This window comes from Spermophilus citellus, assembly GCF_964194105.1.
Source record: "Spermophilus citellus genome assembly, chromosome: 1".
Classification (NCBI taxonomy): domain Eukaryota; kingdom Metazoa; phylum Chordata; class Mammalia; order Rodentia; family Sciuridae; genus Spermophilus; species Spermophilus citellus.
The window spans coordinates 44,390,464-44,416,555 of NC_138182.1; the positions used below are offsets into that span (position 1 = coordinate 44,390,464).

Sequence of the window (26,092 nt, forward strand, 5' to 3'; positions counted from 1 at the left end):
ATGATAATGTCAGGCAACAAGGAAAGGAAGAGTGAAGAAGTTCCTAAAGATGGTAATGAATCAATCTTAAGAAATAAAAAATTAAAAGAACATCAATAAAAAATAGTACCAAAAGATAATTATGTTAGAAGGAATAATAAATTAAAGTAGAAGGAGGCAGTTATATTTCACCAGGAAGAAATGTACTCAGTGTTTAGAAAACCATAACAATCTGAAAATACAGGCCTATGTTGAAAATCCATCAACTATAATTGCTATTGAGTTGTTGTGGTGACGCTATAGTATAAGTGCAAGTGGTCCAGATTAAAAAAAAAATTAGGTCAATCAAAATATTTATACTCTTCCAGAAAAGAACAGTTATGGCATTGCAGAAGACAGCTTTGAGTTGCCTGAATTGCCTACTATTATTGCCTTTGATTTTGATTTTGTCTAGAATCAGGGAGGATTACCAATCCAAAATGTACTTTTCTTTTAAATCATAAAAAAACACCTAATTTTTCATGTTCCAGTATAGAAACATAAGTGTCTTAAAATATCTGCATTTAGTTTTTGTCATGAACTTTATTCTTTTGTCTAGCTGTGGGTAAAGAAGATACATCATCATTAACTGAAGTTGTAAAACAAGTTGCAAAACAACAACAATCACAAACATCAGAAATAGAAAGAAACAAAAAAGTTCTGTTTCATTTACAGGTAACTTATTTCATATAATCTTAAATGTCTTCACAATTTAACAGTGACAAAATTTTTAAAAGAACTTCATATTGGGAATCAATTTTAATTATTAACTATACAATCAGTCAACAAATATATGAAAAAATGTTCATCGTTGCTAGCAATTAGAGAAATTCAAATCCAAACTACTCTAAGATATCATCTCACTCCAGTTAGAATGGCAGCTATTATGAGACAAACAACAATAAGTGTTGTCGAGGATATAGGGAAAAAGGTATACTCATATACTGCTGGTGCTGCAAATTGGTGTAGCCAATATGGAAAACAGTATGGAAATTTCTTGGAAAATTGGGAATGGAACCACCATTTGATCCAGCTATTCCTCTCCTTGGTCTATACCCAAAGGACTTAAAAACAGCATATTACAGGGACACAGCCACCTCAATGTCTATAGTAGTGCAATTCACAATAGCTAAACTAGGGCCCACTTTCTATTGAGAATTTTGCTAAGCATTTTTCTCAACATTGTCCTTACCCTTGCATTGCTCATGATTTATTTGGGAAGGAGTCCAAGTAAACAAATAATTGCACTCATGGTGGTAGCATCAACAATAGAGGTAGGAGCCCAACATATTTAACACTGAAGAATGAGTGATTGCAAAAGAAGTGATGTTTCAATGATGGGTTTAAAAAGACAGTTGGAATTCAATGTTGGGTTTTAAAAGACAGTTGGAATTCACTGATTGATTGGGTATCTTGGCCAGGTATAAGATTAAGGGAACTGGGATAAGGAGGATGATATTCCAGATTAACAGAATCTGAGAAATCACAGAAGCCTGAAACAGCATTGTACATTCATAGAACCCTAAGTAGTTTGATAATGGTATAGTATAGAGTATGTTTTGAGAAGAGGTGGAAGTTATATACCATGATAAAAAATTTGGACTTTATTCTAACAGTGATGAGAAACCTTTGGTTTTTAAACAAGAAGCAAATTAAAAATTGCTTTTATATAGAGAGAATTCTTTTTAAAAATATATATAAAGTGCTTGTTAAAATTCAACATCCATTCATGACAAAAATGTCTCAGAAAATTAGGATTAGAAGGGAACTTTGTCCATCTTAAAAAAAAAATCCTAAAGTCAACCATGTACCTAAGGTTGGAAGACTGAATGTTTTTTTTCTTTTGTTTTTTTTTTTTAGAAAAGTATATGACATTTTATTTTCACTTATGGATGTACAGTACACAAATTAGGAAATAAAATCATTACAGGGTTCTGAAATATTGATAGCTTATGACCTAACATACCAATAAGTCCATTCCCTGCAAGCAGCCACATTAGCGATTCAGACTTGGTCTTTGATGCAGTAGTTTTCACATTATTACCGTGAAATGCCCAGTAGTATTTGGATAATATATTACAGTAGTCATGAGTTATGTGTCAATATTCCATCTTTGGAACAAATTATGCTTATTTACATGTTAAGAATAGGTGGCTCTATCTACTTACCCTACTGTGAGTTTTAATGACTGATTTTAAGCTACACAGGGTTTTCCAAACTATTATTTCTTTCAGAGCTTCTAAAAGTAACAATTCTTATTAATGTTTGTAAAAGATTATATTGGAAAAGATAATGTTAAAATGAAGGCGCTTTAAGAAACATTTAAGGACAACATAAGGTACTACTATTGGGAAAAAAACTACACATTTTCAAGCAAAACACTGAAATATAGTAGCAGTGTTTAATTGAATTGTTTCAAAATAGTAGTAACTACACTACCTTACATACTGTACTATTATTGAAACCTCATAATTACAATTTGAATATACAATCTGACTTACAATTTCAACTATGCACAGCTTCTGAAGCATAATTTTCAGGTTTGTTTTTGCACATGAATTGAAGTTGAAGTTGGTCCTTGATTTGGAGAACTATAACTACCTGGAAGCACTAAATTTTAGACACAGTTATTGATAGCCAACAACAACAAAAAAAAACGTGACAGAGGGAAAAGCAATAGTAACATGCGTGGAAAAGCAGCTATTGCCCTAAGTGCAATATCAGATCTAGAGAGGCCTCTGGGTCTTAAGGAATAACCCCCAAAGAAACCAAAATGTACAAGAGGAAGCAGCTGGCCAGCCAGTCAAGGGTATTTCCCACAATGGGACAATCCTTAAAAAGTAGAGGCTTTGGACCTTTAGCATAAGAGAGAGACTTTCCATTCTTTGATTCCATGCACACTTGGTAAAAAGACAGAAGTCTGTCTTGACCCTTCATCACATGTAAACTACTGGTGCACTGCAGCAGCTCAAGCTGACTGAAGTGGAGGCAGCCCACCAGAAACTGAAGAATCCAGACCCCCATCCTCTTCCTCCTTCCCATGAAGTCACAGACTATTTCATCAAGCCATCTTCTGTAAGTAAGAGACTTATATTTTATAGACATAGTAGAGTTAGCTCATTATTAAAATTTGAAGAAAAGTCCAAAGGTGTGGAAAAATATGCTTGCTAACGGTGACTGCATCTACAATGACAATAACGAAACAGCTAGAAAAATAATTGTACTGTTTTAAATAATGAAAGAAGCTAATTTAAAAAAATATATTACTCATCTGCAACAGCTGATTAACTTAACAATGAGTATATTCCTTTTCTGTAAGCTGAATTCGGGTTATTTTTCAGTTGTTATATAGCTTCAAATTATAAATATAACCATCCCAATAGTAAAGAGATCATCAAGGCAGTAACATCAGATCAATTTTAAGTCATTACTCCACACAAAGCACAAGAGGTGCTTTTGGATAAAGGCTTTAAAAAGACAGTGACTAACTGTAGTGAAGACTCCAGTTCTGCATCATGGAATCTTCCAAGCCAAGCCACTTTCCACAAACACAGATTCAGTCTATCTTTTCTTTCTGGACCAATCTAGGAGTATCAACAAAATCTTTGCCATTGTAAAGAATAATAAAAAATGTTCCAATGCTTGCAGCTCCCCAGAAAAGTACATAAGCCAGTGTTTCTGTCCAAGTGTCACCAGCCATAAGCAAACAGATAATGCACTTTGAAAAGGCAACAACCATAATAATAGGCAAAGCCTGGAATTTCCAGTCCCTTGGAACACTTAAAGGACTATGAGATTCTAATTCATCCACTAAATAGTTCCCAAGAAATAAGTCTATGGAATCCTGTCTAAATCCATCAGAAAAGTTGATCTTGTAATATCATTTGAGTGAGTTCCAACCATCCCTTATGAGTACTAACTGAGTTCTCTTCTCAGTTCTGGTAAAGCCAGTCTTCAAGGTACCGGTTCCAGCATATTGTTTGGCACAAGCATTTGCTTTGTCAGCCCAGACATTTTTATAAATCTTCTCAAATTCATCTTGTTCTTCAAGCTTTTGTCCCACGTGCAAAGTACCTGGTCTCTGAAGCTGGGCCTGAAGAGACCGACGAGCTAACAAACTCAGGATCACATTGGTTCTATCCTAGACAATCCATACAATTTCTGAGGAACACACCTTCCTGGTTTGTCACCACTTTGCCGGCAGAGTCTACTAGAAAATAACTTAATTCATCTTGAATTTCTGATACCTGATCCAATAAAATACTTAGTTGATCCCATCTCATATTTTTACATACCTTATGGAAGTCAAAGGCAATGTATCTGATCATTCCACTTCCCAAGGAAGACACCATTGTTGCATATGTTTGTTCAAGTGGTTTCTCTGAGCCCTTCTGGTTTACCAGATTGATTATGACTTGTTTTCCATAAATAATTACTTGTGAATCAAAATGCTTTGGAAACCATCCATATAGTTTGCTTCTTTTTTGATCTGGGGTCATGGATTGTACTTGAGGTTTGGTCTTTGGTACGGGAAGACAGGGATTGATCCTCGAGTCTGTACAAATGAAGCCTTGCTCCCATTATAGTGCACAATTTGTTCTGTTTCTACAAAGTTAGCTGCATGGCCTTCAGAATCAATTCCTCTTACATAATAATCCACGCCAGCTCTGAAACAACTCCTCCTGGAAATGAGAATCCAATTGAAGTATTTTCCATTGATAGAACATGAGTGCATAGTAATAAAACCATGTGACACTGGAAGAGCAAAACGATGAACCTCAGGCTGAGCAGACAGTTCTCTTAGAAGATGACCATTCCATACAAATCGCTGATCTGCCCGTTCCAAGAGACTCATTTCTTGCAATTCTGGACTAGTGTTGGACAACTGCTGCAAAGTATGGATCAAATCATATGTTGTTGAAAAGTAAAACCCATCCACACTCAAGACATGGTTTAGCATCAAAACGAAAGTTTTATTATCTTGTAACTGAATATCAGTTAAGTGCAACATTATCTTCTTATAAGAAAGGACATCAAAATCTGTTGATTTCCAGATTACATGATTAAAAAATTCACCTATTTTTGTATTTTGGGTAATGATGATAAGATAATTACCTGCCACCAGATGGATTGTGCCCAGTATACAAAATATTGGTCTTGTGACAGCTGAAGGAGGAACATCTTTCTTGGCTATAAGGGTGACCTCTGTGGACACATGGTCAATGGTAAGTATGTCATCTGCTTCATCATCACAAGCTTCCACATAAAATTTTTCAGGTATAATATGCAGCTTCAGCCGCTCGTAAGTCATCGCCGCCATCCTACACCACCACTTCTTCTTCTCTGCCTCGCTGGCCTGCCATGAGCCTCACCACCACCTCTGCTAATGCCTACCTATCACCCTGGTACCCCAGCCACCGCGCCCGCCTCACCCCATCCCTTTGCCACCCCACGGAAAGAACCGAATATTTTTTTCTTCACATGAGTAGGAATGAAAGGATATCTTCCCTTTTTTCTAAACAGGAAGTTACTGGGAGTTGGAGCCAGTACAAACATGTAAGAAAAAGAAACAAAAGGTATCCAGATGAAAAAGGAAGAATGAAACTTTCTATTCACAGGTAGCATGATTATTTTTAGAAAATCCCAAATAATCTACAAGAAAGCTCTTAGTACTAAAAAGTAACTTGTAGGATAAAAGATTGATATACAAAAATGAACATTGATATACAAAACAAACCACTGTATTTCTATATATTGGCAGAAATATATAGAATTCTATAATTTTCAGAAATTCTATAATTCTATAATTTTCAGAAATTAAAAATTTTGAAGCAATTCCACTTACAATAGTACCAAAACTATGTGATACTTAGGGATCATTTTGACATAAGGTTTATCAAATCTATATTTTTTTTTAAAAAGAGAGAGAGAGAGAGAGAGAGAATTTTAATATTTTTTTTTTTTTAGTTTTCGGTGGACACAACATCTTTGTTTGTATGTGGTGCTGAGGATGGAACCCGGGCCGCACGCATGCCAGGCGAGCGCGCTACCGCTTGAGCCACATCCCCAGCCCTCAAATCTATATGTTGAAAATGCAAAATGATGAGAAAAATTAAACAACAATTAAATAAATTGAGACAGTATGTTGAAAATCAGAAACCACTGCGTTATGATGTCAGTTCTCCCAGGTTTACTTATAGATTAAAAGCGGTACTAGTAAAAATCCCAGAAGGTTTTGTTGTTGTTGTTGTTTGCTTCCTTTTTGCCGCAGTCTGGCTGGGCACAATTCACAAGCCACTTATCAAGCAGAAACGAACTTTATTTTTAGAACACACAGGCTGCACCACATGAGCTCTTCAGGAATTCCCTCAGAGCCCAACTGCCACCACTGGCTTCCCACAAGCCTCTCAACCCCCCCCCCCCACTCCTCCTGCTCTTGAGGCCAATTGGCTGGGTCGTGTGGGTGGAGCCAAAAGAGTCCCCCAATGAGCAGCTACTTGGTCTAAAAGGGCGGGAAATAGCCCAATGAGCATCACTGCAGAGGAGCCAATCAGCTGGCAGCTGGAAGTTTGCGGGGGGCTGCTGTGAGCCAATCATCAGCTGGCAGCTGGAAGTTTGCTGGGGCCCCTTCGCCTGTGGCTCTCAACACTTTTTGAGTAATTGACAGACTGATTTCTACAAGTTGTATGGAAATACAAAAGAGGACCTAGAACAGCTAAAATAATGTTGAAGAACAATGTTGGAAGTCTTATACTACTTTGGATATTTTCCAACACCAACAAACAATTTTCTGATTTTCCCAATGCCAACTTTGTATTGAATAGTTCAATTAAATTCTGATATTATTTGAGGTTAACATCAGATCTCACAAGTTAAAGGAATCATCCCCACAAGGCTTCCCCATTTCCAATGTCAATGATAATTCCCAGACCACTCATACACTCATACTTCTGACCAACTGACTATAAATCAGGGGTATTTTAGTCCTTTTTTTTTTATCACTATCATAAATACTTGAGAAAAATAACTTAGAATAGGAAAGCTTTGTTTTGGCTCATGGTTTTAGAGGATTCAGTCCATGGTCAGCTGGTTCCAAGGCAGGAATGTCATGGAAGAAAGTGTGGCAGAGGAAAGGTACTTATCCCATGGCAGTCAGAAAGCACAGAGAAAAGTATGCGCCTAGGATGGATAGTCCCCAGAGCATGCCCCAGTGATCTATATCCTTCCAAATGCCTCATTTTCCTTTAGTTCCTGCCACCTCCCAGTAGTCCATGAAGCTGTCTGTGGGTTATTCCCTCCATGACATCAGAGTCCTTATGATCAATAATCTTCCAAAAGGCCACCTTTAAACCTTGCTGTACTGAGGACCAAGCCTTCAAGAAATGAGACTTCAGGGAAAATATCAGATTCAGACCACAATGAGGGTTTCTCATGTCTACCCCCCCATCGATACTCAAGGCTTAATAATTTGCTAGAGTGAATCACAGAACTCAGGAAAGCACTTTACTTACTAGTACTAGTTTATTATAAAAGATACAATTCAGGAACAGCCAAACAGAGAAGATGCATAGGACAAGGTGCTGGGAAGGGACTTGCATAGAGCTGCCATATGGGGCACACCACCTTCCCAGAACCTGGATGTGTTCACCAAAGGAAGGTCTCCAAAATTCATCATTAAAATTTTTTTATGGAGGTTGCATCATGTAAGTTGACTGATTATTAGCTCAACTCCTAGCCTCTCTCCTCTCCCAAGAGGTGGGGGCAGTGTAGATAAGGACTTTAATCAAGTCTTGGCCTTTCTGATAGCCAGTCCCCATTCTGAAGCTCTCTAGAAGTCCATTGAGAGTTACCTCATTCCAAAACAAAACAAAAAACAACAAAAAACCCCAAGTTTTAAAAAAATTAGATAGTGGAAGAACACTTGAATATCTTCATGCCAGGAAAATTCCTTGGAAGGAAAATTCCTAGGAAGAAGGGAAGTTAGGTAGGAAGGAAAAGGGGAGAAAATGTTTGGGGTAATGGATATGTTTATTATCTTAATTGTTGTGATGACTTTATGAACATAATAATATTAAAGCTCATCAAATTGCAGCTTCAGTATATGTAGTTTCTTTCATTCTACTTTGCCTCAAAAAGCTAGAGCAAAGGAGCATACAAGACTAAGAAAAGAGAGAAGAGAAAGATAAAAGAGGAGGAGGAGGATGATGAAAAACAAGAGGCTGATTAAGAGGAAGAAGAAGAGGAAGGAGTAGTGGTAGTAATTTAAAGTTGGAAATGTATTGAAGGAAAAAGATATTAAAGCTAGTAATAAAATTTAACAGCCTGTTACATTCAATCAGAAAAGAGAGGAGATGATAACCAAAGTAGTGTTCATCTCCTCTCCCTGTATTAATAAATAGAGTTGATATCCTAATGTAACTGACAGAACACTTGTCTCTTTCCTGACCATGTGCATCACTCACTTAATAAACACTGAGTAAGCATTGGGAACATGGTGATAAGGACAGAAAAGATTCCTGCAGCCATAGAGTTACTTTACAGTTAGGGGAGGCAAAAATTAAAGAAGTTTTCTTTAAAAATAATAAAATAATGGATAATTTTAGACACTGATGGGTTCCAAAAAAATATAAAGGAGGGAAATGTATAGAGAGTAAAGGAGGGGAAAGGGGGTTAAATTATATTTTGAATCTGAGAAGCCTATTTGGAGGAATAGTAATAAAGCTGAATTGTGACAAGACCCAGCAGTGTTAGAGAATTTTTTTTTTATGTCATGCTGGGGATTGAACCCAGGGTCTCATGATTGCCAGGCAAGTGCTCTACCACTGAGCTGTATCTCCAGCCCAGGGTTGAGAATATAAGGTAGATGGAAAAATAAACAATTACAAATGCTCTTGGGAAGGAATTAGGCCTATTTAATAAACAGAAAGGAGGCTAGAAGAAGAGAGAATTGTAGATGAGAAAGATTGTAAAGTCGATAGGTACTAGAGCATATAAAGCCGTATAAGCCACTTTGGTGAGTTTGAATTTTATTATTAATGCAATGGGACACCACTGGAGATGCTTGAGCAGGGATGTAGCATGACATGATAAATGTCTTTCAAAGATCCTTCTTCCTGATAAATGGATCCTAAGAGAAGGACAAGAATGAAAATAGGAAGATGATTAGAAATTAGGCCACACCACAAAGATTGGTCAGAAGTAAATGTGGAGATTTATGTTGGAGAACCAATTCTCACATTTTGGTGGCAAGTAGGATGTGGGATAAGGGAAATGGAAAAATTAAAAATAACTTTATGGCTTTGGATTATCCAGGTGGAAAATGGTGTAGTTTGTTGGAATCAGAAGAAGTAAGGAGGAACATGTTTGGTGTGTGGTGTGGTTTGTACATAAGGTGTCCCCTAAAAGCTCCTGTGTTAGTGCAGGAATGTTCTGAGGTGCAATGATTGGATTGTGAGAGCTTTAACCTTCTAATCAGTCCATCCTAGCGTGAATGGACTGGATGGTAACTGTAGGCAGCTGGGGTTTGGCTGAAGGAGGTAGGTCACTGGGGAAGTGCCCTCTAAGGGTCCATCTTCCCTGTGACTTCCTTCCTACTTTCCTCTATCTACTTCCTTGCCTCCATGTCTTCCACCACTCCCTTCAACTATGTTGTGCTGCCTCAGTTGGGCCCAGAGGAATGGACTGGACCTCTGAGACTATGAGCCAATATAAACTTTTCCTCCTCTCCATCGTTCCTGTTGAGTATTTTGGTCACAGAAACGAAAGGCAAACACAGTGTGTAACTTAAATATTTTCTGAATATATCTAACTGAGGTGTCTATTAGACACCCAAACAGAAATGTCAAGTGGGCATTTGAAATATTAGCACTGAAGACAAAAATTGAGTTTCACTAGCATATTGTACTTTTCAATGTACTTATCTTTTTGGTCTCTGTCAGAAAAAGGATTGAAGGCCTTTGTCTTTTTAATACAATACCTTCCTCCAAACATTAAAACTTTATTTAAAGAGAATGACCATCTAGATAGAAAAAAGGAATGGAGATAGCCAGCAATTATTTTGGTGGGAGGATTTATAGAATTTGATGTATAGTTTTTTTTTTTTAAAGCCATACTGTTAAGTACTTTGGGGAATATAGAGTTATGTTAATTTGCATTTTTGTTCCCAATTTTTCATCCCTTTCTATATTGACACCCTTTCCCATATCATTATAATGTTCTCACATCATGGGTAGACATACTTCCACTCCTTGACTCTTGAGTTTGATCATGTGACTAGCTGGGGCATTAGCAGATGTGATTCCAGCAAAATCTTTTTAAAAGCTCTTAAACAGTTGAGCTTTGGCTTTTCTGTATCTGCTATCATCATGAGAAGGACATGCCTGGGCTGATCCATTGGAGGACAGGAGACACATAAAGTAGAAGCAAGACACCCCTGCCAGCTCAGTTCAAAGCCAAACTAAATTGTCTTACAACCAGCCAAACCACAGACATTTTTTTTCTTTGGTAAATACATAAATACTTAAATTTCAGATGTATCTGTATGTTTAAAAGACATAGTACATAGTATCTCTATAATAATGTAGGAGAGAAACAAAAAAAAAATTACAGACTGCCTGACTAGAGTTCAAAATTCAAAACCAGTGTTTGACACTTACTGGTAAAATGATGAATTATCTTTGTTATTCAACATCTCAGAACCTCAGTTTCATTATCATACAGAGGGAATAACAATGGCAACTGATGAGGGCACTCACCCATACCATTCCTTCTCATTTCTTAGTTTTACTTGGGAAACTGGATACAAAACTCTGTGGTTAATTTCATTTTTCCTTTTTAAAAAATGCCAAGAGAAGAAACTAAATGAATATGTTTCCTGAGTAAGGGGACTTAAAATTTCTGCCTAAAAGCAATTTTGAAAATAAGCCACCCCAGGGCAGGGATGTGACTCCAGTGAGCACTTGCTTAGAATGCAAGGCCCTGGATTTGATCCTCAGGTACACACACACACACACACACACACACACACACACACACACACAGGTGTTTGAGATGTGATTAGAAACACCTAGCCAAGCTAGCCAATCCCCACTTCTCCCAGTCATATGAATCACCTAGCCAACCCCTTCTTTTCCCAGTCATGTCAGTAATGAACACGTATTTATTGTTGTGTCACTGAGGTTTTGTGGTTCTAGCAATAGATAATTGATACAAGGGGAAATAGGCTAGGAAGGGAGGAAAAATTAGTCTTTTGGGGACATGAGTTTGCCATGGCCAAGGGCATCTGGCTATGGAATTAAAAAGTCACTTTTATTCTCCGTATCATCAGTAGATGCATAGCTGAAAATTATAAGTATGGGCAAGGTTACCCAAGGGTTATGTATGTAGAGAGGGAGAAGAAGGAATGATGAATTATTGAACTCTGAGGAAGACCTGTGTTTGAAGAAATCACTGAGATTAGAAGGAATGCTCAGAGATAGCTAAGGAGAATGAGGAAGAGTGGTGCTAGGAAAACTCCTTTTAAGGAGGCACCAGTTAGCCATGCCCAATGCCCTAGAGAGGTAAAGTAGATATTGTAGATATCTTAATACTCATTTTATAAATTAAGAAAGTGAGGTGGTAATTAAATTTGTTATGCATGATCACACAAAGTAGTGAACAGCAGTAAGGATCGCTGGAACCTAGGCCTAGGTCTTTTATTTATTTATTTATTTTTAGTGTTGATGGACCTTTATTTTATTCATTTATTTATATGCAGTGCTGAGAATTGAACCCAGTGCCTCCCACATGGAAGGCAAGTGCTCTACCACTGATCACGATCCCAGCAGGTCTTTTAATTCTTGAGTCAGTGTTTTATCATTTTATTATATTGTCTTCCTTGATACCCATAAATATATTATTAAAATATATTATTAAATGGTTTTAATATTTTTATACATAAAATATTAAAACAAAATGATGAAATTTAACATTTAGAATTAGATGACCAATAAAAAGCAAGAAATATATAACTCTGGGATCTTTCTGAGAAAGTAATTGTTACATTATTGCATATTTCCTTCTATTATGCATCAGTTCTTTACTGTATCTGATTAATGTATATATTTATGTTAAGTGATTTTCCTATATGCATTATGGATCAAAACAATTTTCCTCTCATGCTGAGTACCATGAATTAATAATGATAATGTTGAAATATATTACAGAATGAACTTCATGAGCTTGAAAAGCAAATAGCAGCCATCTCTGCAGAAACTAAAGAAACAGAGAGGCAAATTTATCAGAAGGATGCTGCCATAGAGAATTCCAGACTTCAGTGTGGAAGCCTGGAATCTCAAATCAAGTCCTTATATACAGAGAATGTGAAGCTTAAGTTTGATATCGAAATGGCCCAAGAAGATTTTGAGGAACGCATGATAAAATATAAGACTTACTATGCAAAAATAAAAGCACATAAAGACAGTTTGGGGGAGATAGAAAGCCAATGGCCATTTATGATTGAACTCTGTGAAAAACGAGATCTAGTAAAAAAACTAAAGACAATGAAAGAGGAACTTATACAAGATCTCCAAAATCCAGGAGGGAACCAAATGACACAAGTACAGGTTTGAATTGTTACTTATCAAAACTTTTCTTTCATTCTAGTATGTATTAAATAGTACATTCATCATTAAGTTAATAAAATGCTATTTTATTACATTCAGAAACTATTTTCACAATTTTTAAGAACTTGGATAAGTACATGAATTTAGATAACAACTACCTCAAATGTGCAAATGCATAAAGGAAATATTTACAAATACATTGTGGATTGCTAAAAATATATAGTTAAACAAAATCACAGTGAACAATTAATCCATGTGTTGCAGAAAGTATAAATTCAGAGAAAGGTTGAGGCTCTAGCTTCTATGCCAATGCATCCAGACCAATTCCAACCAATTTAGTATGCTGTTATGGAAAGAGTCTGAATTAAGAATTGCACTTTAAACATCTTTGTGTTTCTCTTACTATTCTTTGAAGTCAATAATAAGTACAAACTTAAAATACCATTTTTTTTTGCTATTGAATTAAGTATCCTTTGCATTGTTGTCAGGCAAATGCCACGATAAATACCACTTTCCTTTGTCTTAATTTGTTTTTACTTCTGAGTTTTCAAAGTAAGGTAGCTTTGTTTGAATAATAGTTATTTATCCAGTATACCTATAGAAGTCATAATCTAATCCTATGTATCAAAATTAAAATTTAATTTATCTACTTTTCTTAAAATATGGCCACACTGAGTGTTGCAGGTTTATATGAAACATGCCTTTCTGACTTGTATATTTTAAATTTAATAACTATACAGGAAGACATTTCAAAGCTAAAGAATGAAATTATAACTGTAAAAGAATCTATCATTGAAAAAACTTGTTTTCTTGAGGAAGAAAAAAGGAGACATGAAAAATTAACAAAAGAAATAGAGGTAAGTGTTAATTATTGAGATTTCAATGTTTTATAAGATCAGGTTTTGAGCATATGCTACATTCATGTTTCTATAGTTTACTCTCAATTATCAAAACAGCTAGAGAACAAAAAATTTTAAAATTTAGTAAATAAATGTATATTATTAATAGATAGACTCCTCATTCAAAGATGTTCAAATATGTTCAAGCAAAGGAATTACTAGTATTTAAATATGGCCTAGAATTCTTTCAGGTCTCATTGCACCCACAGCTTGATATCTGCTTAATGGCAAGACAGCAGAGGCTATAGTCATAGAAGATGACAATTCCTAGACACCAGATACTCCTCGAAATAAAGTGAAAGACAATGGGAATCGTCCTCATTCTAAATCTCTCTGATTACATATTTGTAATTCTCAAGAGTCAAGTTTTTTTAAAAAGCAATATGTAAAACCAAAAATGAGACAAAATTCTCATCACCTGCAGACTTTTACAGTGAATTATTATTTACATGAATGGAGACAAATATGGTAAAGAACACGCTTTTAACAGTAAAAATGCTTTCCACTATGACAGCATTAATATGGAAAGAAGATGCCTATTTTCACTTGATTATGACTAATCTGACACAATATAAAAAGCATCTGAAGTATTAAAGATAAAATCCTCACCTTTTCATGTTCTCTATAAAGAGATACCATGGAAGTACACCATAACAATAGAGAAGACAAGACTCTTAAATTTTTTTTGAAGCTGGTAAGGTGTAGAACACCTGAAGTTTTAAACACTGTTTGTGTCTGTATACATTGTTAAAAGCACTTTGGAAAGGAATTTGAGATTACGTAGTACTTTTCTTATGCTAACATGTTTTATCAAAGCACAATTGTCATAAGTCCATAAATTGTAAATGTTTGATTTTTTATTTTTATGTGTTCTTTTTAGTTACACATGACAGTAGAATCCACTTTGATATATTTAGACAAGCATGGAATATATCTTATTCTAATTAGGATCCCGGTCTTGTGCATGTATAGGATGATGAGATTCACTATGGTATGTCCATATCTGTACATAGGAAAGTTACATCAGATTCATTCCAGTGTCTTTTCCATTCCCATCTCTTTCTCCCTTCACTTCATTCCCCTTTGTCTAATGCAATGAACTTCTTTCTTCCCCATCCCATTATTGTGGGTTAGCATCCACATATCCGAGAGAACATTCAACCTTAGGTTTTTTGGGATTGGCTTATTTCACTTAGCATGATAGTCTCCAGATCCATTAATTTACTGGCAAATGTCATAAAGTAATTCTTCTTTATGGCTGATTAACATTCCATTGTGTATATATACCACAATTTCTTTATCTATTCATATGCTAATGGGCATCGAGGTTGTTTCCATAGCTTAAGTATGGTGAAATGTGCTGCTATAAACATTGATGTAACTTAGTCACTTTAGTAGGCCAATTTTAACACCTTTGGTTAAAAATTGAATAGTGAACTAACTAGATCAAATAGTGGTTTCATTCCTAGTTTTTTGAGGACTCTTGGTACTGTTCAGCATGGTTGCACTAATTGTAGTCTCACCAACAATGTATGAGTGTAGCCTTTTCCCCATATCCTACCAACATTTATTGTTACTTATATTCTTCATAATTATCATTCTGGTTGGAATGATGTGAAATCTCAGTGTAGTATTTGCTTGTTTATTTGTTTGTTTTTGAATTTCAAAGTGTATTTTGACGTTTATTTTCTATTTGATTTACAGACGTTGAACATTTTTTCATATATTTTTTAACTATTCATATTTCTTCTTTTGAGAAGTGTCTTTTTAGTTCCTTTGCCCACTTACTGATTGTGTTATTTGGATGTTTTTGGTTTTGGTTTTGGTGTTAATATTTTTTAAGTTCTTTGTAGATCCTTATGTGAGGTGCGGGTGGCAAAGATTTTTCTCCCATTCTGTAGGCTCTCTCTTCACACTCTTGGTTGTTTCTTTTGCTGTGAAGAAAATTTTTTTGTTAGTGTTCTTTAATTTTCATTATTTAGATCTTTCACCTCTTTCATTAAGTTGATTCCCAAGGTTTTGTTTGTTTGTTTGTTTGTTTGAGGCTATTGAGAATGGGGTAGTTTTCCTCACTTCCCTTTCTGAGGATTTGTCACTGATATACAGAAATGCCTTTGATTTATTGGTGTTGATTTTATATTCTGCTATTTTGCTGAATTCATTTACTAGTTCTAGAAGTTTTCTGGTGGAACTTTTAGGGTGTTCCAGATATAGAATCATATCATCAGCAAATAGTACCAATTTGAGTTCTTCTTTCCCTATATGTATCACTTTAATTTCTTTCATCTGTCTAATGGCTCTGGCCAGTGTTTCAAGAACTATGTTAAATAGAAGTGGTGAAAGAGGGCATCCCTGTCTTGTTCCAGGCATTTGAAGGTAAATGGATGGAGTTACAGAAGATAATGCTAAGTGAAGTTAGCCAATCCCAAAAAACCAAATGCTGAATGTTTTCTTTGATATAAGGAAGCTGATTCATAGTGGGATAAGGAGAGGGAGCATGGGAAGAATATAAGAACTCTAGATTGGGCAGAGGGTTAGGAAGGGAAGGGAAGGAGCATGGGATAATTAATGATGGTTGGATGTGATGCTCATTATTATCCAAAGTACATGTATGAAGACATGAATTGGTGTGTGTACACTATGTATACAACCAGAAAAATTGAGCTCTATATGTGTAATAAAATTGTAATGCATTCCGATGTTGTATATAAATATAAATAAGTAAATAAATAAAATTTAAAAAGAAACTTTTTCATGTGATTTTTTAATTTTACTTCTTGTGCTTTAGGAGTCTTATTAAGGAAGTTGATTCCTAAGATGACATGTTGGAGTGTTGGGCCTACATTTTCTTCTAGTAGTTCTGGTTTAATACCTAGGTCTTGATCCACTTTGAATTGAGTTTTGTGCCGGGTGAAGATAGGGATTAAATTTTATTTTACTACATATGGATTTCCAGTTTGTTTGAGTTGATTTTCATTTTGATTAATGTAAACATGCATCTGTGTTACCATCATCTAGATCAAGACATAGAACTTTCCCAGCATGTCCAGAAAGTTGTATTGTGCCCCTTTCATAGGCAAACTGCAATTTCATCAGCTGAGTTTTGAAAAGAGATTTACTGAGAAATAACTCATGTTCTATTCACCATTCAAATTATTTAATTCAGTGACTCTTAGTATATCTACGGATTTATGCAACCATCACCCAAATTAATTTTAAGAATTTTCTTCACCTCAAAAGAAACCCATTACTTTCACTGTGACTTCTCCATCTTTCCCTGTTTTATCCCTAATTTTGTTCCACCCTGATTTTTCTGCTTTCCTGATCTCCTAAGATTCTGTCTTTTATCATTTCCTTTCTTGCTAGAAAACTTCTTAATTCATTATCCTAGGGTAGGTCTGCCGGTGACAAATTCTTTTCTTTTATTTATTTATTTATTTTATCTGGGAATGTCTTGGTTTCCCCTTCTTTCCTGAAGAATGTCTTTGCTATATATAGGATATAGAATTGTGGGACAGCCGTTCCTTCCATAGTTGAAAAATATTGTACTACTGGAACCCTTCTGGCTTCCATGATTTCAATGAGAAATTTCCCATCAGCAGACAATCTCCCCACATTAGTGTTTGTTTCTTGTTTCTTCAAGATTTTCTTACCTCTGGTTTTCATAAATTTTACTATGACATGTTTAGACATAGATTTATTTAAATTTAACTATTGGTGGTTCTCTCACCTTTTGGATTTTAAAAGTTTATGTCTTTGGCCAGATTTGGGATTTTTTTTATCCATTACTTATTTGAATACTTTTTCAGTTTCTCTTTGTCCTCTCCTTGCAGAACATGAATGACAGAAAAGTTAGGACTTTTCCTATAGTCTCATGGGCTTTTGAGACTCTCTTCTTTTCCCCTTTCATTCTATTTTCCATCTATTGCTCTAACTGGGTAGATTTTAGTGCTCTTTCTTCTAGTTTATTAAATTCTCTTGTTATCTCCAGCTACTGTTGAAATCCATGTAGATTTATTATTTGGGTTATTCTGTCTTTAATTCTTCAAATTTTAATTTGATCTTTTATCTTCTATTCATCTGCCACTATTTTCTTCTACTTTTTCTAGGCATGTTTGTAATTGCTTGTTGAAGTATTTTTATAATGCTTGGTCTAAAATGCTCACCAGGTAATTGTAACTTCTGTGTTATTCTGGTGTTAGTGCTGATTACAGCAGCCACCAATGCAATTCTGCTAACTGCCCTTGCAGCAACTAATTGAGGAGTGGACCGTGGAGCAAGCACAGGGACTTCAACATGTGGCCTCAAGCCCAGGGCTGTGCCTACAGGGTAAGCAGACTGCTGATCACATGCCTAGCACAAGAGGAGTGGCCTGCCACTCAGATGCCCTTAACGTATGCCATGTAAGCAGTCTCCACTTGTCCCCACATGCACTTGTCTCCACAACAGAATAATTTGTTATCACATTTTCTAACTATCTACTTGAACAAATCTTATGGTGCCTTTTAGGTCTCCTTTTCTCCCTTGCTTCTCTGGGGTTTTCTCATAGGACTGACATCTAGCAGTGTAGTCATTCTGCAGCCAACATTAATACATGAACACATTTGTCAGTTGTACAGCTACGTGTTGAATCGTATCAAGTTATACAAGATTTGTTCATGATCTTCAGGAGCTCTGAAAGTGCATCCCCCTGTCCTTTCAAATTTTCAGCTCAGATTGTTCAAAATTTAGGTAAGAGTAAACCACCAATGCTTTGCAAAATGTCTGTTATCACAAAACACTGCTTGCAGCACTCATCATTTGCTAAAAATTTCTGCACTGCTCCAATCTCCTCCTGGATTTGGAAAATAACACTTTTCTTTTTTTCTTTTTTAACTTTGGTCTAAAAATCACTGATTGTTGCTCAATGCTTTGTATTTGAATATTTGAGTTTGTATGCTTTGTATTTTTGGTTCCCCAATTTTTCTCTCAATGACTCATAGCTTATCTTTATTCTCCACTCTCATCTTCAGTTCCCTTCTTCCAAAATGTATAAAGGTAGACAATAGACAGACGGGGATAAAAAGACATTTTGGGATAAATATTTGAATTTTTTTTTTCATTTAGGTATAACTTAGAAATACTAAAAATATTTATTTGACAGGAAAAACAACCACTGAAATCTAAAAACCATGTTCATTTTTTCTGAACCAAAAAATATAAAAGAAATATTGACACAAAAACTAAAATATGCAATGCAGCCCTTAAAAGCTACCAAGGGGGCTAGGGATATGGCTCAAGCGGTAGCACGCTCACCTGGCATGCGGCCTGGGTTTGATCCTCAGCACCACATACAAACAAAGATGTTGTGTCCGCGGAAAACTAAAAAAAAAAAAAAATACTAAAAAAAAAAAAATTCTCTCTCTCTCTCAAAAAAAAAAAAAAAGAAAAACAAAGAAAAAAAAAACCTATGCCTCGCTGAGTTCTTTCTTTAAAAAAAAAAAAAAAAAGCTACCAAGGTTGTCAGTAAGATATTCAGAAAGGACAGAAAAAAAAAAAACCCTCAAAATAAATAATAAAAACCTTCTGGTATTTGAACTTATCCTCCCTTTAAAAAATTGGTTGTTTTGAGAAGTACGTTATTCAAATTAATGACCAATTCACATCAGGCAGTTATTACAATTACTGTTTTAGGTTCTGATGATAGAGAAGTTAAAAAAAAAAATAATAAGAATCACGTACCTAATGGAAACTGCACTGTAGTTGGAGAGACAGGCATAAACAAGCTATACAAAGCATTTTAGATAAGAATAGGAGGTTTAAGAACAAAAATATGGAGAAGGTCTCTTTGGGGGAACACCCTGAAATATGTGAAGGAGATAGGTATATAAATATCTAAGGAAGAGCTTTCCAGGCAAAAGGAAAGGTAAGTGCAAAGATTTAAAATGGAAACGTGTCTGGGCTCAGGGCATAGAAGCACAGTGTGTCCAGAGTAGAGCAAATAAAGACAAAATTAGTAGGAAATTATTATATATGTTCTTGTTCACTTTTTTCAGTGTGTTTTGTGAATATCAAACCTATTTCTATTGGCTTTATTTTTGCCTGGCTGTCAACAATTACTAAGTAAAAGTAACCATCCATGTCCTAGGGCAAAATCTATCTCTTTCCATTTTTTTTTTAGTTGCAAATGAACACAATACCTTTTTTTTTCTTTCTATTTACTTATTTTCTGTGGTGCTGGGGATCGAACCCAATGTCTCACATGTGCTAGGCAAATACTCTACCACTGAGCTACAACCCTGGCTGCTATAAAGAATTTTTGTCTATAGAACCTCTATATCCTTAGCAGCTTAATGCTGATCAAGTTTTAATTTTAGGACACATATCAAATCACAATGCTACTTGTAGAGTCTCAACAAATGAACTGGTCTCTAAGAAGGCTCACAAGGTGACCTTTGCCTTCATGAAATCACCTCTGAGCCCAATACAAATCTATACTTGTCAGAAAGTACCAGAACAGAACTTCCAGCACATGTTCCTTCACTTGCCTATTTTTGTAATACCCTTTTTATGACACTCTCCTGAAGATATATTTTTTCTTTAGATTTATGAATGTCTTCTTTAAGTCTGACTATGGTTAATAATCAAGAGTTCTACTAATGGGACTCTGCACATCTTTACTCTGAACCATTGTGAATTAATTTCATAGCTTAATTATTGGAGGATAATTTTAGAAGTGGACCAATTTACAACTGACCAAATTTATTAACCAAAAGTTTGGTCTAGATATTTCATTACTATTAATACATCTGATAAACATGAATGTGAGCGTATTCAATGACATGTTTTTATTAACATTTTATATGTATATATGGAGAGAGAGAATGGATATGGTATGTGTAAATGGATACATATCATCTTGAATATATTCAATGTATTTAAAATTTCTTTTGGACATAGTTTCATTATTAACATATTTCATATTAAACTCATTCATTTCTAATATTTTAAGGGTGTTTTTTTGCCCATAGATCAATACGTCTAGTTCATCACTTGATAAATTTTCTACATTTGCAGAAATAACAAAAACTGAAAACTTAAAAGGATATAAAGTTCCAAGCAATTTTTGTGAAATGTTAGTTGACAGATTCTCACTTTGTTTTTCCAGCAGTATTGTTAAATGCTCAGATTGTTTCTGTTCTAGTTTCTCTGCTCCTCCTGCAGAACTGCATTTTAACTTAATTATTTTCCTTCGTAATTGTGTACATTTTATTTTATGCATTTAACAAAAAATTGTGTGAAGGTGTCCATGGTCTTCATTATATTGCCAAAGGGACCCATGGTAAAGTCAAGGTAAAGAACTCCTGGGCTAATGGGAAAGGTGGGAAAGAGTGAGAGAAGCAGGGAGGAGATTCAGCAGATAGCCTGATCTGGGTCCTAATGGGAAGAGAAATTGAGCGATAGAGAGATGGCGCATGGACTTAAGTCTTGGAAACTAAGAAGGATGGCTCCTATATGGTTTTGCCAAATCAGTTATTTTTATACATTTGTAAATTAGCATTTTGAAAACTTGATCCTTCTTTGAATTGACCAAAAAAACACCTTCCCGACTTGCTAGAGCACCTCTAAAATATATATGAAATAGATAGCTTTTGTAAGTCTTTTGTTTCTTTCATTGTATTGGTTAAGGTAGTGCTATAATGAGATATCTGTTCACACCCCTGAGGACAGCCATGACCAAAAAGGCAATAATATGTATACAATAACAAGAATATGAAGAAATTGGAAGCTTCACACATTACCCTTGGGGATGTAAAATGGCGCAGTCATTTTGGAAACTAGTTTGGGCACTTCTTCAAATGATTAAACATAGTTATCATATGTGTCAGTCAGCTTTTCAAGGCTGTGACTAAAATATCCAATAAGTACAACTTAGAGAAGGAGAAGTTTATTTTGGGTTCACACTTTGAAAGTGTGAGTTTCAATCCATAGTCAGTGGACTCCAGGGTTGTGGGCCTAAGAAAGGGCAGGATGTCATGGTAAAAGGGCATGGCAGAGGACTGCTGCTCAGCTCACAGCATCGAGGAAGCAGAGAGTGGGGAGCCAGAGACAAAATATAATCCCCAAGGGCATGCCCCAGTCACATGCCCTAGACCTATTTCCTTCAGTCACACCCCACCTGCCTACAGTTACCACCCCATAGTCCATTCAAATTATTAATCCAAGTGGATTAATGCATTGATTAGGTTACAGCTCTCAGAATGTAAGCATTTCATTTCATCACTGAAATTCCTGAATTGCCTAACACTATGAGCTTTTCAGGGCATACCTCATATCATTATATATGTTGGTCATATGGTGTTATCAAATCACAATGTCATGTCACCTACTAATTCTATGCATTTGCCCAAGAAAGATAAAAACATGCACATGAACACTTGCATGTAAATGTTTATAGCAGCATGATTCATAATAGTTAAAAAGTGCAAACAACTCAAACATCCCTCAAGTGATAAAGTGGATAAATAAAATGTGGTAGATTATATTATTTGACAGTATAAAGAATGAAGTACTAATGCATACTATGAAGTAGTATGCATACTACTCCATAGATGACCTTAACACATTATGCTAAGTGAAAGAATTCAGTCACAAAAAACAACATATAATTGATTCCATTATAATGAAATGTAGGCAAATGCATAAAGAGAAAGATTGGTGGGGATGCTAATTCACAATAAGTGGTGGTAAAGGTGCTCCCTCTCTCACTGTGAGGATAAGTGCTGGCAAAACCATGCTGGTAGGAAACAGAACCCTTTTTTTAATGTAATTGAGACTTTTCATTTTCATGCTCCTTTTCCCAACAGGAGGCATGAATATGTTTAATGCCAAACCAAATTAAATTTCAGATGGCTAGAACACAACAGGTAGTTCATGCCTTGAAGGATGTTCTACTACCCCTCAGCATTTCGAGGACAAAATAGAAGGCTGTTCTTCTATCTCAGCACATTGGGGACAAAACTGATAATGGACAACAATCATTCTCTGAAAGCTCACGAGAATTTTAGGCACCACATTGATTATATCAACTAAGAACACAAGCCCATATTTCCGGCCTCTTTGAAAGCTTAATCATTATGCTTATTGCACAAAGCCCACCATATATAGGTTTATTTGATTAAGGAAAAGTTATGTTATATACCTAGGAAAGTTAAGGCATATAAAGATACATCCTCCTCTTTTCTGTAAATCCACTTTTACTTCACATAGGGACTTATGATGAGCATAGTTAATATTGTCGATAAGTGGACTGATATTTAGAATTGCCTTTCACTGAGAGAGATTACAAAGATATAAGAATGAGTGCACCTTGACTAAGAAACAAAGAAACTCTTTGAGAAATCAGTTAAACCAGTTTTATGAGAATAAATGTAGGAATTAAAGTAGCTTTATACGACATTTTTAGAATAATGTTAGAAATATTATTTTATTTAGATTCTTGGGTTTAGAATTCTTAAGTTTTTAGCTGTATGCTTTCCTAATACGCTTTAAGAATAGTTTATAGACTTTAGGATATTTTAAGTATAATCTTTAAGGGGACTTCTTTAGATGGGAATTTTAGATTACAAATAAAGTACAGGTGTACTTTAAACTTAAAGGTTAATGAAAGGTTAGGAGACTTAGTGTCTGATTATGTAATTTGGCATCTGTTAATAAGAAAATAGTATATCTTGGGAAAAATAGTGCATCTTGGGAAAATCTGAAAAATGTAAATTAGTGTCACATTTTATTAATGATTTTGTACCCTTAATAATTGATAAGTAAATGTCACATCCTGGAAAAATGGAAAGAAATAACTATATTATTTCTTAGACCTTAAGATTGATGTATGGGTCTATCTTAGTGAACCACTGAATATAGGAAATGGAATCATTTTTATTAACTGATAACATTAGGCAAATTGAATTTAACATTTTGTTATTAAAAGAACAATATGTGAATTGGGCAGCCCTCAGAACCAGCAGAGGTTCAGGAGATCCTTTCCATAATATGGGCAGGTAGCATTTCTAGACAGAAAATGAAAGTGAGGTAGAGAAAAATTTGATTGGTCACTGCTTATGGCCTTATTTGAACATGTTCTAATCAGGTCGCAGCCCGTGATTTACTGAAGCATGGCTACAGTAATTGTCTGAGACTTGGCCATTTGTTACAAAAGTATACTCCTATATTAGGTCCTCCGTTAGTCCATATACTATATTAGTTAGCTTTTCATCACTGTGACCAAAATCCCTGACAAGAACAACTTTGAGGAGGAAAAATTTATTTTGGCTCACAGATTTAGAGGTCTCTGTCTATGGTCCTCTGACTCCAATGCAAAGGATACCTGTTCAACTCATGCCAGTTAGGAAGGAGAGAGACAAAGAGATCCACCAGGAGAAGAGAAGAGGGTGCCAGCAGGGAGAACAAAAACCCTTCAACTAGGTCCCACCTCCCAGTAGTACAATCAGCTATCAATGATGGATTAATCCACTGATGAGATCAGAGCCCTCAGGATCCAATCATTGCCTGAAAGCCTCACCTCTGAACCTTGTTGCATTGGGAACCAGGCTTTCAGCACAGAAGTTTGTTTGTTTGTTTCTTTTTGAGGGGAGCACATTCCAGATCCAAACCATTACACATACTAATTTAAGTTGCAGTTCTGAGAATAGAGTCAGAATAAATTTGGTTTAATTTAATGCTGCCTTGAGAAACAGAATGTGTTCCATCAAGGATGCTCACTTGGGTTCAATTCTCAAACACCACTAGCACTTGCTAGCTATGAAAGCGTGGACCAATGACTCTTTGATCTTTGGTTCCTTCATGAAAAATGAGAATAATAATACCCCCATCAGAAGGTGTCCTGAGAATTTACTTATAGGCAGAAATCTCTTGGCACAGCATCTAACTTGTAATAAGTATTGAATAAATAGTAATCACACAATTACTGTTTACATTTACTATTATCATTGTTTACAATGGTTTCTAATCAAATGCTTTCCTCTTAGAGTAGGCAAAAGATCTTTCATGGCTGTTGTGTTCTTCTCAAGCCCTGTTGATGTGTGCTGTTCTCTTCACAGGTGCAACATAAGAGGTATTATGCAATTCTTAAGCGTTTACATTGTCAGGTGAACAAGCTTCAATCAAATAGAAGACAATGGCAATGGAACATTCAACAGCTGGAAAAAACTGCAGCTGAACTAAGAAAATGTGTTGGAATGAAAGAGTGACATTGCCATCGGGCTATGTGGAACACAGACCATGACAACAAAACTTTGGGGACAGAATTTTAAGAAAACCCTTTGGTTGCTTAACAACCAGCTTCCACTGGCAGAGGCCTGTCTAAATGACAGATGCGTTTTCTCTTTTTTGAATCAGTTATCTGTTGGTTAAAGTACCCCCCAACCTTACAATGGATGGCACTAGATAGACAAAAGCAATGCTTACAAGAAAACAGTGGAAGGACAAGTGTGAATAATATATTATGCTTACATCTTTTTAAATACCTTTATTTTGTGTATTTTTATGTAGTTCTGAGGATAGAACCCAGAGCCTCACATGTGCTAGGCAAGTGCTCTACCGCTGAGCCACAGCCCTGACCCCCATTATGCTTACATTTTAACAATGTTGTACTCATTCCCCTACAAAGTAAAAAATTAGAAGAAGAGAAACAATCAGATTTTCAGTAATTTAAATTGGGTTGTTTTCAAAGTTTTTATTAGATCATGCTTTCTTACGACTGCCTTCATAGTAGCCCACAAATATTATTATTCACAATGATATTGTTATATATTTAATGTTCCAGATATTTCACTCAGATTTCTCTTTTATCCAGAAGGTAACAATCATTTTTTCTTTCTTATTAAATAACATATTTTAGAGTATTGCAATGTGTAATATTTTTTTCCTTTTTCTGTCTATACATACTTTATTCTACTGTGACTAAATTAAAGTTACAATATTATGTAAAGCAAAAATACAAGCAAGTTCTTAAAAGAAGTTAACTAATATAGACAAACATTTTCATTCACTCAGGAAACATATTATGTCCATGACAATAGGTCAAATGTTAAACTTTTTCTTTTAAAATGAGTTATGGCTATTTCATGGCTCCAATGAGCCAAATACTTGGTGGCAAAAACAAAATATTAATTATTGCAGGGACTGTTTTAAATATTCTCTAGTAGGATTAAATGAATTCAAAGCAACATCAACAAGTCATTTCAAATCCTTTTTCTCCTCACCTTTCTATGTGCCTGAGATTCATACTAAGTGTAGTTGATATAAAACTTGATATAAATAATCTCATTATGTCTGACATTAATAGTCTTATCATGGCTTAGCCTGGCTTACTGTAGTTAACATTTCAAATAGCTTATCCTGTAATATAATCAGCTTTGGTCCATGACTCAGAAACACAGCTACAAATGAAAATGGTTAAACTTACAGATTGTAGACAGTACCCACTTGTTGAGAGCCACAGCCAAAGGGGCCCCAGCAAACTTCCAGCTGCCAGCAAACTTCCAGCTGCCAGCTGATGATTGGTTCACAGCGGCC

At 35.4% G+C, this 26,092-nt stretch overlaps 1 protein-coding gene and 1 pseudogene across 3 annotated transcripts; one reads left to right on the top strand and one right to left on the bottom strand.

The window, feature by feature from the left end:
- CCDC122 (coiled-coil domain containing 122) lies at positions 1–24,765 on the top strand (the record flags this gene model as incomplete). Of its 2 annotated transcripts, none has more annotated exons than XM_081289661.1 (5): positions 1–52; positions 593–693; positions 12,222–12,620; positions 13,361–13,477; positions 24,616–24,765. In XM_081289661.1, 5 exons carry the CDS (start codon positions 1–3, stop codon positions 24,763–24,765), a joined length of 819 nt encoding a protein of 272 aa, XP_081145787.1. The 2 variants fall into 2 exon arrangements, with proteins under 2 accessions (XP_081145787.1, XP_081145786.1); XM_081289660.1 differs by having other exon boundaries at positions 7–61; positions 578–693.
- Positions 3,575–5,338, bottom strand: LOC308646535 (phosphatidylinositol-3-phosphatase SAC1-like; annotated as a pseudogene). Its single transcript has one exon. The product of its transcript is annotated as a phosphatidylinositol-3-phosphatase SAC1-like (transcript).
- Positions 24,766–26,092: the final 1,327 nt, after the last annotated feature.